The sequence below is a fragment of the Heptranchias perlo genome, chromosome 3, assembly GCF_035084215.1.
Source record: "Heptranchias perlo isolate sHepPer1 chromosome 3, sHepPer1.hap1, whole genome shotgun sequence".
Classification (NCBI taxonomy): domain Eukaryota; kingdom Metazoa; phylum Chordata; class Chondrichthyes; order Hexanchiformes; family Hexanchidae; genus Heptranchias; species Heptranchias perlo.
Window position 1 is genome coordinate 137454809 of NC_090327.1, and position 15378 is coordinate 137470186.

The 15378-nt window shown below is 42.4% G+C and overlaps 1 protein-coding gene across 3 annotated transcripts in view; it reads left to right on the plus strand.

Moving 5' to 3' along the window:
- Window positions 1-13846, plus strand: part of rnf19a (ring finger protein 19A, RBR E3 ubiquitin protein ligase) — a 102319-nt gene extending 88473 nt beyond the window's left edge. For all 3 annotated transcript variants that reach the window (XM_067982038.1, XM_067982040.1, XM_067982039.1), the window contains exons 8-10: window positions 65-278; window positions 4935-5078; window positions 11930-13846. In XM_067982038.1, the coding sequence (XP_067838139.1) occupies window positions 65-278; window positions 4935-5078; window positions 11930-12602 (1031 nt within the window). In that variant the 3' untranslated portion in view covers window positions 12603-13846. The remainder of the gene's footprint in view (window positions 1-64; window positions 279-4934; window positions 5079-11929) is intronic.
- The last annotated feature ends 1532 nt before the right edge of the window (window positions 13847-15378 follow it).

Sequence of the window (15378 nt, forward strand, 5' to 3'; positions counted from 1 at the left end):
TTTAATTGCTAACAAAGTGAAGTCAATCAAAGGTTATAAGCTGTGTTTGTTTCTGCCCATCTAGATACCACTTTTGTAGTCGAGGCTCGCAATAACCCCAGTATCGGAGAGGGAAGTGTCGGGGGCCTGACGGGCAGTTTGAGTGCCAGTGGCAGTCACATGGACAGAATAGGTGCAATACGAGACAACCTGAGTGAAACGGCGAGCACAATGGCACTGGCCGGAGCTAGTATCACAGGCAGTCTATCTGGGAGTGCGATGGTCAATTGTTTCAATAGGTAAGGCCCCCACTCCCCTCAAAGTGTTTTAAAATTACCAAAGGTCCTTTCACCGTCTGCAACCGTTTTAAACACACAGTTTTTTAAATAATGAAAACTGATACAAAGACTCACCTGGAAGAGTTAGCGACCCAGTGGGGCATGGGAACTCAGTTCAGCCGCGTGCAGATAAAATGGTTCAGCTGTTGACACATCCTGGGCTAATATTTGAATTTCTAATACCTCGGCCAGAGTTGATCTTGGTGGTTCTTTTGAAGTTTTGCGGTCAACAATTATTATTTAGACACTAATAAGACCACAAATTAGAAGAATCGAGAAACCCCTCCCTCCCGCCGTAGAAACTATTGCTCTGAATTTTGTTTTCATTGGAAAAGTTTGCGCAGTATGGATATCGCTCCACATATGGGTGGCCCAGTTGCAGTAAAAGTCAACTAGGTTTCCTAGTGGGATATATCTTTGGCTCTCCAACAGTTTTGGGTTATTTTCCAATCCCCTCTTTCAGCTTTCAGCCTTTGTTGTGCTGGGGTATAGAAACATAGAAAATTTATGGCACACAAGGAGGCCGTTCTGCCCATCGTGTCCGTGCTGGTTGAAAAAGAGCTATCCAGCCTAATCCCATTTTCCAGCGTTTGGTCCGTAGCCTTGTAGGTTACGGCACTTCAGGGGCATGTCCAAGTACTTTTTAAATGAGTTGAGGGTTTCTGCCTCTATCACCCTTTCAGGCAGTGAGATCCAGACCCTCACCACCCTCTGGGTGAAAAAAATTTTCCTCAGCTCCCCTCTAATCCTTCTACCAATCACTTTAAATCTATGCCCCCTGGTTATTGACCTCTCTGCTAAGGGAAATAGGTCCTTCCTATCTACTCTAGGCCCCTCATAATTTTGTACACCTCAATTAAATCTCCCCTCAGCCTCCTGTTCCAAAGAAACCAACCCCAGCCTATCTAATCTTTCCTCATAGCTAAAATTCTCCAGCCCTGGCAACATCCTCGTAAATCTCCTCTGTACCCCCTCTAGTGCAATTACATCTTTCCTGTAATGTGGTGACCAGAACTGTACATAGTACTCAAGCTGTGGCCTAACTATTGTTTTATACAGTTCGAGCATAACCTCCCTGCTCTTATATTCTGTGCCTCAGCTAATAAAGGAAAGTATCCCATATACCTTTTTTAACTACCTTATCAACCTGTCCTGCTACCTTCAGTGATCTGTGGACATGCAATCCAAGGTCCCTTTGTTCCTCTACACCTCTCAGTATCCTCCCATTTATTGTTTACCCTCCCCAAATGCATTACCTCACACTTCTCTGGATTGAGTTCCATTTGCCACTTTTCTGCCCACCTGACCAGTCCATTGATATCTTCCTGCAGTCTACAGCTTTCCTCCTCACTATCAATCACACGGCCAATTTTTGTATCATCTGCAAACTTCTTGATCATGCCCCCTACATTCAAGTCCAAATCATTAATATATACCACAAAGAGCAAGGGACCTCACTGGAAACAGCCTTCCAGTCACAAAAACACGCATCGACCATTACCATTTGCTTCCTGCCACTGAGTCAATTTTGGATTCAACTTGCCACTTTCCCTTTGATCCCATGGGCTTTTACTTTTCTGACCAGTCGCCATGTGGGACCTTGTCAAAAGCCTTGCTAAAATCCATGTAGACTACATCAAACGCACTACCCTCATCGACCCTCCTTGTTACCTCCTCAAAAAATTCAATCCAGTTAGTCAGACACGACCTTCCCTTAACAAATCCATGCTGACTATCCTTGATTAACCCGTGTCTTTCTAAATGACAATTAATACCGTCCCTCAGAATTGATTCCAATAATTTGCCCACCACCGAGGTTAGGCTGACTGGCCTGTAATTACTCGGTCTATCCCTTTCTCCCTTTTTAAACAACGGTACAATGTTAGCAGTCCTCCAATCCTCCGGCACCACGCCTGTATCCAGAGAGGATTGGAAAATGATGGTCAGAGCCTCCGCTATTTCCTTCCTTGCTTCTTTTAACAGCCTGGGATATATTTCATCCGGGCCTGGGGGTATATTTACTTTCAAAGATGCTAATCCACTTAATACTTCCTCTCACTATGTTTATCCCATCCAATATTTCACTCTTCCTCCTTAACTACAATGTCTGCATCATCCCTCTCTTTTGTGAAGACAGACGCAAAGTATTCATTAAGAACCATACTCCTATCTTCCGCCTCCACATACAGGTTACTTTTTTGGTCTCTAATAGGCCCTACTCTTTCCATAGTTATCCTCTTGCTCTTTATGTATTTATAAAACATCTTTGGGTTTTCCTTGATTTTACTTGCCAGTATTTTTACATGCCCTCTTTTTGCTTTCCCTTTTTTGCCTTATCTTACCCTGTATGGTTCTTGTCATCCAGGGGGCTCTAGATTTGGCAGTCCCAACCTTTTTGTGGGAGCATGTTTACTCTGAACCCCTTGAATGTCTCCCACTGCTCTGACACTGATTTACCTTCAAGTAGCTGTTTCCAGTCCACTTTTGCTAAATCACTTCTCAACTTAGTAAAATTGGCCGTTCCACAATTGAGAACTTTAACTCCTGTTCTATCTTTGTCCTTTTCCATAATTACGCTAAATCTAACTGAATTACGATCACTACCACCAAAATGCTCTCCCACTGATACTCCTTCCACCTGCCCAGCTTCTTTCCCTAAAACTAAATCCAGAACTGCACCCCCTCTTGTTGGGCTTGCTACGTACTGGCTAAAAAAATTCTCCCGAATGCAATTTAAGAATTCTGCGCCCTCTATACCATTCACACTGTTTGTATCCCAGTTAATATTAGGGTAGTTGAAATCCTCCACTATTACTGCCTGATTGTTGCACTTCTCAGAAATTTGCGAACATATTGGCTCTTCTATCTCCCCCTGACTGTTTGAGGGTCTATAGTACACTCCCAGCAGTGTGACTGCCCCTTTTTTGTTCTTTAGCTCAACCCATACGGCCTCATTTGATGATCCTTCCAACATATCTTCCCTCCTCTCAGCTGTAATTGTTTCTTTAACCAATATTGCCACTCCCTTTTTTTTATCCCACTCTCTATCTCGTCTGAAAACCCTGTAACCAGGAACGCTGAGCTGCCATTCCTGCCCCTCTTTAAGCCATGTTTCAATAAAAGCTAAGATACCAAACATCCACGTGTCTATCTGTGCCCTGAGCTCATCTGCCTTATTCACTATACTCCATGCATTGAGGTATATACCATTAAGCACTGCCAAACAGCTTTGTTGTCTAGTTTCTGAACTTTGTTTCCCCTGCCTTCCATTTCCAGCTCTGCTTCTCTCCTTTCTGAATCTACACTCAGGTTCCCATCCCCCTGCCAAGCTAGTTTAAACCCTCCCCAACAGCACTAGCAAACCTCCCTGTGAGGATATTGGTCCTGGCCCTGTTGAGGAGCAATGCCCCAGGAATCTAAAACCCTCCCTCTTGCACCATCTCTCCAGCCATGCATTCATCTGCTCTATCCTCCTATTTCTATACTCACTAGCGCATGGCACCGGGAGTAATCCGGAGATTGCTTCCTTTGACGTCCTACTTATTTATCTCTTTCCTACCTCAAAAAATCTGCCTGCAGGACCTCATCCCTCTTTCTACCTATGTCATTGGTACCGATATGGACCACGACCGTTGGCTGTTCACATCCCCCCTGCACTCAGTGACATCCTTGACCCTGGCACCAGGGAGGCAACATACTATCTTGGAATCTCATCTGCGGCTGCAGAAACGTCTGTCTGTTCCCCTAACTATGGCATAGGCCGTGCATTCGATGGGTCTGAGCTTTTTACCTGCTCCGATGCTGCTCCCCCGGTCTCTCGCCGGTCCGGTGTGTAGTGTGCTGGTTCTACCTCTCTTTGGTTTCTAACACTCTAGAAAAACTAAGAAAGGTAATGACTGTTGATCAGATTTCAGTTATTTTGTGCTGCTGACCAAAGTTTGATTATTCTGAGCTGAACTATACAGAAACCAAGAACACAAGGATTAAAATGCTGCTGTGTAAAATCATAGAATGTTACAGCACAGAAACGGGTCATTTGGCTCATTAAAGCTGTGCCAATGTCCCGCTACACTGAGCTGCTCTCCTGCTGAATCCCCGTGCCCTTAATATTTCTACTTTCCATGCATCTAATTCCTTTTTAAGAAATTTATGGACTCTGTTTCAACAACATTTTGCTGGCAGAATTCTACATCCTAACCATCCTCTGTGAAAATAATTTTTTAAACCTCCCCTTAAATTCTTACTGTGAATCATAAATTGACGCCCTATTATTGTTTCACCAACCAGTGGGAGCATTTGATTGCTACTTATATTACCATAACCCTGACCATCTCTATCAGGTCACCCCTTAACCTACTCAGCTCTAGTGAAAAAAGTCGCAACTTCTCAATTCTCCCGTATAACTATAACGTCATTATCCCTGGTAACATCATAGTGAATCTACTGTTTCTTCTTTGCTTTTATATCTTTCCTATAATGGGGAGTCCGAAAGTGCACACATGTGGGTTTCATTCATGCCTCAATGATTCTAAGCTATTACCTTGTAAAGGTTGTTTACTGGGGAGGGTACATTTTTGTGTTTTCTCCCCCACTAATGTTTGATCCAATTTGCTGTAGGTTAGAGGTGCAGGCAGATGTGCAGAAGGAACGATACAGTCTCAGTGGTGAGTCTGGCACAGTCAGCATTGGGACCATCAGTGACAATGCCAGCACAAGGGCCATGGCAGGATCAATTATCAATTCCTACAACCCACTGGACAGGTCTGTTACTGCGCTGACATTTTTAATGAATTGAGCTTGTGATCTTTTAAATATGTTTAAAGTATTATTGCTGCTTGGATTAATAATTGCTTTTAAGCTGGAAAGCACTGATTAGAAAAATTTGTAAAAATAGGCAAAAGCAGTTGACACATTTTGCTTTAAAGAATAATGTCCTGTATAGTTGAAAACGGATCTTCCTGCAGCCTACATTTTGGCTAAATGTGTTCTTCCTCGCATGGAGCACCGCTGAACACCATATAACACAGGAAAGAAAGATAAAAGAGCTTGCATTTATATAGCACCTTTCATGACCTCTGGACATCTCAAAGTGCTTTACAGCCAATGAAGTAATTTTAAACTGTAGTCACCATTGTAATGTGGGAAAGGCGGCAGCCAGAGTGCTGAAGCACATTGAGAAGGGAGTGGATTGTGTTTGATCCAATTTAACGGTCAATCAGCTGTAAGTGATTGCCTGAATGGAGGGTAATTACTGTGAGCTGGAAGCTGATTAAGCTGTTGTAACTGCTGTTCTCAAAAGGTGTATAAAATTAGGTGGTTATTTGCTGAAGCACAGAACGCATTGTGAATGCAGTGGATTGTGAACAGAATGGGAACTTGAGAATTTGGTGAGAGGGGGCAGGACAGTGAACAGAGAGGAGGAGCTCTGAGAGACTCTGAATAAAAGGGTAGGTTAATCAGGGTAAGTAAACAGTAAGTAAATTAATAATAATCGAGTATCTAAAGGGAGTTTAGAAAAAAAAAGTTTCTAAATATAATGGACGGGCAGCTGAGATCCAGTGCCTGCAATTCCTGCTCCATGTGGGAACTTCAGGGCGTTTCATGTGTCCTGGAGGGCCACCTGTGCAGGAAATGCCTCCGGTTGCTTGAGTTTAAGCTGAGGGTTTCTGAGCTCGCGGGGCAGCTCGAGTCACTGCAGAGCAAAAGGGAGGCTGAAGGTTTCCTGGGTCGTACATTCCAGGGGGTGGTCACCCCGCAGCCACGGAGAGTTCAGGATAGTAAGTGGGTGGCCGTCCGAAAGGGTAGGAAGAGGCAGGCAGTGCAGGAATCTTCTGGGTGTGTGGTACACTCAAACTGGTATTCAGCATTGAAAACCAGTGAGGGTAAAGACACCTTGAAGGAGTGCAGTCCTGAGCATGGCACCATAGAGCAAAGGACTGCCCAAGGGAGCACAGTGAAATGCAGTCGTTATAGGGGATTCGATAGTCAGGGGGACAGACAGGTGTTTCTGTGACGTGAGTCCTGCATGGTATGTTGCCTCTCTGGTGCCAAGGTAAAAGACATCACTGAGAGGGCGCAGAACATTCTGCGGGGGGAAGGGGAACAGCCAGAAGTCGTGGTCCATGTGGGAACCAACGACATAGGAAAGAAAAGTGATGCGGTCCTGCGGTCAGAGTTTCAGGAGCTAGGGAGGAAATGAAAATGCAGGACATCAAAGGTAGTAATCCCTGGATTACTCCCAGTGCTATGCACTAGTGAGTACAGAAATAGGAAGATAAGGCAGGTTAATGCGTGGCTAGAGACATGGTGCAAGAGGGAGGGCTTCAGATTCTTGGGGCATTGGGACCGTTCTGAGGCAGGAGGGATCTGTACAAGCTGGACAGATAGCACCTCAACAGAGCTGGGACCAATGTCCTCTTGGGGAGGTTGACTAGAGCTATTGGGGGTTTAAACTAATTTGGCAGGGAATGGGCATCAGGATGCCATATTAGAAAGGGGAAACAAGGGACACACAGGATCGGGAGAGAAAGATAGCCCTAGAGTAAGAAATAGTACAGTATTAGGTGGGATCAGACTAAGGGAGAATACGAGAAGGTCTAAGGTTGGTTTACAGTGCATGTGTGTAAATGCACGAAGTGTGGTAAACAAGGTTGGTGAGCTGCAGGTGCAAATAGCCACATGGGAATATTATGATGTGGCGATAACAGAGACCTGGCTCAAAAAAAGGGCAGGATTGGGTACTAAATATTCCTGGATACAAGGTGTTCAGGAAAGATAGGGAAGGAAAAAAAGGAGAGGGGGGGGGGGCAGTATCGATTTAAGGAGAATATTGCAGTACTGGAGAGAGAGGATGTCCTGGAGGGGTCAAGGACAGAATCTATTTGGTTAGAGTTAAGAAACAATAGAGGTGCCATTGCACTACGTGTATTCTATAGGCCACCAACTAGTGGGAAGGAGATAGGGAAAATTGAGGTGCAAGAACTATAGAGTAGTGATAATGGGGGACTTCAATTATCCTAATATAATTGTAAACAATTTTACAACACCAAGTTATAGTCCAGCAATTTTATTTTAAATTCACAAGCTTTCGGAGGCTACCTCCTTCCTCAGGTGAACGATGTGGAAATCTATCCTAATATAGACTGGGATAGTAATAGTGTAAAGGGCAGAGGGGAAGAATTTCTGAAGTGTGTTCAGGAGAACTTTCTTGATCAGTATGTTTCTGGCCCAACGAGGCAGGAGACATTGCTGGATCTGGTTCTGGGGAATGAGGTGGGTCAAGTGGAGCAAGTGTCAGTGGGGGAATATTTAGGGAACAATGATCATAGTATCATAAGGTTTAGATTAGCAATGGAAAAGGACAAGGAGCGGTCTGGAGTAAAAATATTTAATTAGAGGAGGGCCAATTTCAGTGGGTTGAGACCAGATCTGGCCCGGGTAAATTGGAATCAAAGATTGGCAGGTAAAACTGTAATTAAACAATGGGCGGCCTTTAAAGAGGAGATGGTTCGGGTACAGTCTAAGTACATTCCCATGAGAGGGAAAGGTAGGGCAACTAAAGCCAGAGTTCCCTGGATGATAAAAGATAGAGAGTAAGATGAAGCAGAAAAAGGAAGATGAGGCATGACAGATGTCAGGTTAATAACACAAGTGAAACCCAGGCAGAATATAGAAAGTTCAGAGGGGAAGTGAAAAAGTAAATGAGGGGCAAAGAGGGAGTATGAGAATAGACTGGCGGCCAACATAAAAGGGCATCCAAAGCGGAGAGGTGGGGCCAATTAGGGACCAAAAAAGAGATCTACTCATGGAGGCAGAGGGCATGGCCGAGGTACTAAATGAGTACTTTGCATCTGTCTTCACCAAGGAAGAAGATGCTGCCAAAGTCCCAGTAAAACAGGAGGTAGTTGAGATATTGGATAGGCTAAAAATTGATAGAGGCGGTACTAGAAAGGCTAGCTGTACTTAAAGTAGATAAGTCACTAGGTCTGGATGGGATGCATCCTAGGTTGCTGAGGGATGGGTGGAAATTGCAGAGGTGCTGGCCATAATCTTCCAATCCTCCTCAAATATGGGGATGGTGCCAGAGGACTGGAGAATTGTAAATGTTATATCCTGGTTCAAAAAAGGGTGTAAGGATAAACCCAGCAACTATAGGCCAGTCAGTTTAACCTCAGTGGTGAGGAAACTTTTAGAAAATATTAATCCAGGTCAGAATTAAGTCACTTGGACAAGTGTGGATTGATTAGGGAAAGCCAGTGGGGATTTGTTAAAGGCAAATCGTGTTTAACTAACTTGATTGAGTTTTTTGATGAGGTAACAGAGGGGGTTGATGTGGTGTATATGGATTTTCAAAAGGCGTTTGATAAAGTGCTGCATAATAGGCTTATCATCAAGATTGAAAGCCATGGAATAAAGGGGGCAGTAGCAACATGGATATAGAATTGGCCAAGTGACAGGAAACAGAGAGTAGTGGTGAACGGTTGTTTTTCAGACTGGAAAGGAGTACAGGGCACAATTTCAAAATTTGCAGATGATACAAAACTTGGAAGTGTAGTAAACAGTGAGGAGGATAGTGATCGACTTCGAGGATATAAACAGGCTGGTGGACTGGGCGGACACGTGGCAGATGAAATTTAACAGAGTTAAAGTGATACGTTTTGGCAAGAGGAATGAGGAGAGATAATATAAACTAAAGGGTACAATTCTAAAGTGGGTGCAGGAACAGAGACACCTGGGGGTACATGTGCACAAATCTTTGAAGATGGCAGGGCAGGTTGAGAAAGCAGTTTTTAAAAAAAACATACAGGATCCTGGGCTTTACAAATAGAGGCATAGAGTATTGAAATTATGTTGAACCTTTATAAAACACTGATTCAGTCACAATTGGAGTATTGTGTCTAATTGTGGGCACCGCACTTTAGGAAAGATGTGAAGGTCTTAGAGAGGGTGCAGAAAAGATTTACTAGAATGGTTCCAGGGATGAAGGACTTCAATTACGTGGATAGACTGGAGAAGCTGCGATTGTTCTCCTTGGAACAGAGACGGTTGCGAGGAGATTTGATCGAGGTATTCAAAATCATGAAGGGTCTAGACAGAGTAGGTAGAAAGAAACTGTTCCCATTGGCGGAAGGGTCAAGAACCAGAGGACATAGATTTAAGCTGTTTGGCACAAGAACCAAAGGCGACATGAGGAAAAACATTTACGCAGTGAGTGGTTTATGATCTGGAATGCACTGTCTGAGAGGGCGGTGGAGGCAGATTCAATTGTGGCTTTCAAAAAGGAATTGGATAAATACTTGAAGGGAAAAAATTTGCAGGGCTACGGGGAAAGAGCGGGGGAATGGGGCTAACTGGATTGCTCTTACATGGGTTGAATGGCCTCCATCTGTGCTGTAACAATTCTATGATTCTAAATTGTCCCATCAACAACAATGAGATAATGAGATGAGGGGAGAACTCCCCTGCTCTTCGAATAGAACTATGGGATCTTTTAAACCAGCGAGCAGGCAGACGTGCAGGTTTAACATCTTATCTGAAAGATATAGAAATTCACCTTGATGCTGATCAGAATCTAGTTGGGACACAAAATCTCTCATATTTCTTCATTCCACGTTAGAGGCTGCTGCAACCAGGAAGTTGTACTATTTTCTGATGCCAATCACTCCAGAAACAGTGTATACACCTGAGTGTAGTGTTGCAGGAGAGGAAACTGAAGTAGCAATCCTGCGGCCAGTGGCTGGTTCAAAAATTCTGTGGTATTTAACCAAGAATTTAGAATGTGAAATTGGATTGAAAGTCACATTTCTGCCACCTGCCTGCAAGAACACACAGTCCAAGTTACATCACAGAAGGAAGTAAATGAGTCGTTCCATATGGCATTCTAGCCATGTTCTTGTATATACTGTCATTTACAAAATAACACCTGAGAGTTAACCCTTGAATTGCAGACTTGAATCTTGATCACTTAAAGTGCTTTTGAATTTTTCCACATTGTGTGTTATTAAACAGTAATGGTAACACATCAGATTTTTTTTACATCCTGCTTTAGGCACCTAGTGTTGGTATATGTAAGGCCTGATGCATAATAAAACCACCCTATTCCATCTCCCTATAATGGGATATATTTTCCTCTGGTTGCTAATGTTGGGGAAAAATTGGCATGAATATTAAGCAGGTTTTGCTACTTTATGCACCTGGAATTTTGTTTTGTTACTCCGTATACTATTCAGAGATGAGATATGACACTTTTCCATTATTTGTTTAGATACATGTTGGAGGGGAGGGGGGGGTGGTGTTTTCTGGGTGCACTTCAGCTCCGAATGGACAATCAGACTGGTAGAATTGGCCTCCCCAATCTGGACTAGGCTTGTGGAGAGTCAACCAGGGTCCTTACTACTATTTGATATGCAGTGAGCTTAATGGACAATGCACCTATGTGGACTTGTGATAACAGATTGGGTCCAGCTGTAATGTCCTCCACAGCCAAATAGTCTGTTGATACTCTAGTATAGATTTTTCCAGTCGGTTCTGGACCCCAGTGAGAGATAGAGAATTGGGAGAAACACAGACTACACGTTTTGTCGACTGGAAACAGCTTGTTGAGCTGTTCTCCATTATCTAACTTCTAGCACCAATTAACTTATTTCTCACTACACTAAAATATGGGTTTTAAACTTAGTTTTCCACTTGCTGTGAGCGGTTTATCTCTAAGCTTATTGATGGCCTTTTAATTGGAAGACTTCAATGCCAAAAATTCTAATGGTCAGAAAGGGCAGTGTCTATAAAGATGCTGCTTGATTTAACAATCACTGTACTCTATATGTCTGGCCTGGACTATGCTGTAGAGCATAGCTTTTTGTATCAAATATAGCATTTTTGACACATCAAGGCAGTGAAAGCCTTCCCATATTTGATATCTATCATCAAGGACAAGCATTCTCTGGTCAAAGCTTGCCGTTTGACTGTTCACCTTAATGTGCTGGGCAATTAGAAAGCCATTTCTAAATGCATTTTCTGTGAGGATCTGATATTAATAAGCTTAGAATAGAGCACACTTTGCCTTTAGCAGAACTTTAAATGGGTGGTTTTGCTAATACTTTAATTTTGTTTTCCCAGGCATTGTGAATTTTATCTTTTCTCCTTAAAGATTGATGCATCTGATCACAGGTCTTAAATGCAGATATGCAGAATAATATTTTACTGTTTGGAATTTTTCAGAGGGTGCAACTATAGGCTTAGGATTTTCACTTTTAGAAGCCCTCCAGTTGTAGAAATATAATTCTTTTACCTGCCATATGGTGCCTCTGGGACACCACCTGGCAAAAAAGAAACCAAAGATCCTGCATCAGTGGGAATGAATTACAAGACAGTAATTCGGTCGATGAGTTCAGGGTGGTGTTAACGGCAAGAACAAAATTTGAGTGTTTTGCTATTCAATGAACCTTGAAATAGAATTAATACCTGTAATTCTTTTGTCACCTATTCAATATCTGAAATGGTTGAAGTACAAATAAATTCAGTATCAGCCACATAAAATGCTCTAGTTGACCATTTGTAGATGAATGTTACATCTGTAATGAACTTGAAATTTACATGCGTGTTTCTCCTTTTAGGGAAGGAAACAGTCTGGAGGTACAAGTTGACATTGAATCAAAGCCCACAAAGTTCAGGCACAACAGTGGGAGCAGCAGTGTAGATGACAGTAGCATGCCTGCTCGCAGTGTAGCCACTTTAGCTTCAGCCTCTCTTCCAGACAATCGATGCAGTGCCTCCAAGTGGTCCAAAGAAACGACGACTAAAAAGTGCAAAGGAAAATTGCAGAAAAGAGGCAGTATGAAGATAAATGAAACTCGGGAGGCGATGGATGCACAGTTACTGGAACAAAGAAGCACCAACTCAAGTGAATTTGATTCTCCATCACTTAGTGACAGTATACCATCTGTGGCAGACTCTCACTCCAGCCATTTCTCAGAGTTTAGCGGTTCTGACATGGAGAGCATGAAAACGTCTTGTAGTCATGGTTCAAGTGACTATCACAGTCGGTTTTCAGCAGTCAGTCCCCTTCCAGAGGTGGAGAATGATCGTCTGGAGACATGGCCATCACAGGGTGGTGGTCTTGCTTCTGTTGCAACTGGACCAAGTGCAGAAGTCTTGCAGCTGAGCTTCATTGCAGAGGAGAATGGTGCTGCAACTTCAGCAGTGCCAAATTGTGCCATTGAGGAGGCAGAAAATGTAACCAACAATAACCAGCAGCAACAGACCAGTGCAATTCATACTGACATTTAATCCTTCAGTGCTGCAGTTCTAATCATAAGATGTCACTAATCAGTCCTGCTAACAATTGATAATATGGCAATTGATATAAAAGGAAACTAATAACTTGGGGACTGAAACTGGTGCTTATTAACCAACAAGATCATGGATTTTGAAGGTCAAAAAAAGTGTCGGTGTCAGGGTTAAATATGTTATTACAGATCTGCCTCCCACTTATCCAGTTCAATTTTTAAAGGTTGGGGAGAGCAGTAGGTAGAGCTTTTTGAGATTTGTTTATCGGGCAGTGTTAATGTCTGACAGGTAATGTGTTGAGTGAGAAGTGACGGTTACTTTTTCTGTCACTTATATGTGCGTGATATATTACAAAACATGCAAAGAATGTGTAACTGAACTCTCAAATCCCAAAGTGCAAGCAGAAATCAGTTGAATATTACATCAGAAAAATGCATTCTTGACTGTGGTGATTGCTTTCCATTATTGAAGATCGACCCTTTCTCCCTCACTGTTTCCTGGTGCCTTTGGAAAAGACTATACGTTTGATACCTACGTTATTGAGGCTATATTTATACATCTCCAAAAAATTCTGTATTGGACTACGATATACCACACAAGAATGCTAACAAAATGCAGTTGGATGAAAGTTATGTGTATAATGAATGAATAATCTTAAGATATAACTCTATATTAGCCTACCAAAGACAGTACTCAGGCTTTAGAAAATGTTTTGCATAACTGATTTAACTGGTTTCTTTGTTCTGAAAATGCAAGTGTTCATAACAGATGAATGCTGCTGTTGCAGTTTGTTACAGATTGAAAGCACAGTGCAGAATTTGCACATTGCTTTGTTTGGAGCATTAGAGAAGATAGGTGAAGACCATGGCCTTTTTTTTTTCCCTTGTGTGCCGAGACACTAAAAAACTCACAAAGGCCTATAAAGGTGCACTGTTGAAATTACAACACACTTCACTGAAATGCAAAATTGAGTCATTAAATGTTTTGCGCATTATGCAGTCTGTGTTTGGTTTATGTTGCCATGTTGATAATGCTTGAAATTTTATCCTTATGAACAGAAGAATAAGAAAGTCACAAGTTGCAATCTTTTTAATTTCTTTGATAAGCTTTGGAACACTAGTGCCAGTTACAGTATATGTTGCATTATGCTTGTTTTGGTATTTGTATATTTGTTTGCAAGCTGGTTTGCCTAACAGGATGACTGTAAGATGCATATCTAAAATAAAATACAATTTAAAAACTAACTCTTCCTGGGTATCTTTTTATAATCTGCAAAGTAGTTTGGTTTGATTGAAATAATAAATGCTTTTAACATTTTTTAAATGAAAACAATAAAGTACAACTCACTTGAGCCACACAGACCAGGAAGAATGCAGACTTTTCCTGTCTGTCTTGAGTCATAGCAGTAATATGGGGTGTTATTTTTGGCCTCAGTGCCCAGGTTAGGAAGAGGAAAATGGGCCAATGTTACTGCTTTTGATCGCTGTCCAGTATGTCTCTGGACATTTGATTAGGATAAGAACTGGCTTGGCTGTCGACTTGCCTGCTGTCATTTGTCCTTTAATGGCCATTTGGGTGAGGAGGGCACTGAACTGTATTCCAGCAAGAGGCCAAAGCCTTCAAAGGGGGAGGAGAAAATTGGTGATTAAGAAAATATATATATGGTAAGTTATATGTAAAAATACTATAGTCACAAAAATGAAATGGCAGTAGGAACTGAGTGATCTGAGGGACCTGAAGCCGTGGCAAGCGGCCGGAAGGTCAGGCTGAACATCTCCGCTCAGTCCGCAAGCACGACCCTGACCTGCCGGTCACTTGGCATTTTAATTCCCCTTCCCAATCCTACTCTGTCCTCTGCCTCTTACACTGTTCCAATGAAGCTCAACAGAAGCTCGAGGAACAGCACCTCATCTTTCAGTGATGCCCTTTACGTCCTTCTGGACTCAACACTGATTTCAATAACCAGATCATAACCACCGCTCCCATTTTTCCAGACAGCAGGTGCTGGTAATAGTTCTGCTGTTGCCATTTACAGCTCCTCTAGACCCTCGTTTGTTTCTTTACTTGTCCCATTCCCACCCTCCTTGCCTTGCACCATCATCCCTTTTGTCATCTAATCATCACTCCTGCCCTCGACCCTTTCAGAGACTTTCCCTTTTGTTCTTTCCTCTCTCCCTTTCCCTGGCTCTCTACTTGTTTAATAACTGTTAAATCTTTAATTTCTTCCAGTTCTGACAAAAGGGTCATTGACCTGAAACATTAACTCTCTTTCTCCACAAATGCTGCTTGACTTGCTGAGAGTTCCAGCAGCTGCAGTATTTGGCTTTTTTTCCTATCAACAATTTAGAAATTTTCACTGAGTTTTCCTCTTAAATTCAATTATTCAATAGACAAACGAGCCACTGCCCAAATTGGGAGTAAGGGGTAGGGAAATCCACTAGTTTACAGCACAGTAAACAAAATCTTCCTCTGCTCCCTAGGTTCTGGAAATGTACCTTTTTTTTCTCTTTGTAATTATCTGCAATCGTTTGCAATGTCTTAAAGGCTTGCTGAAGTTTTTCAAACTTTCTAATTTTTCAACTTCACATTGATTAATTGGAACAATTTTAAAGGGGGTGCAGGACCAGAGAGACCTGGGAGTTCACATACACAAATCACTGATGGTGACAGGACAAGTTAATAAGGCTGTTTAAAAAGCATACGGTATGCTTGGCTTTATAAATAGAGACACAAGTACAAATGTAAGGAAGTTATGCTAAACCTTTATAAAACACTG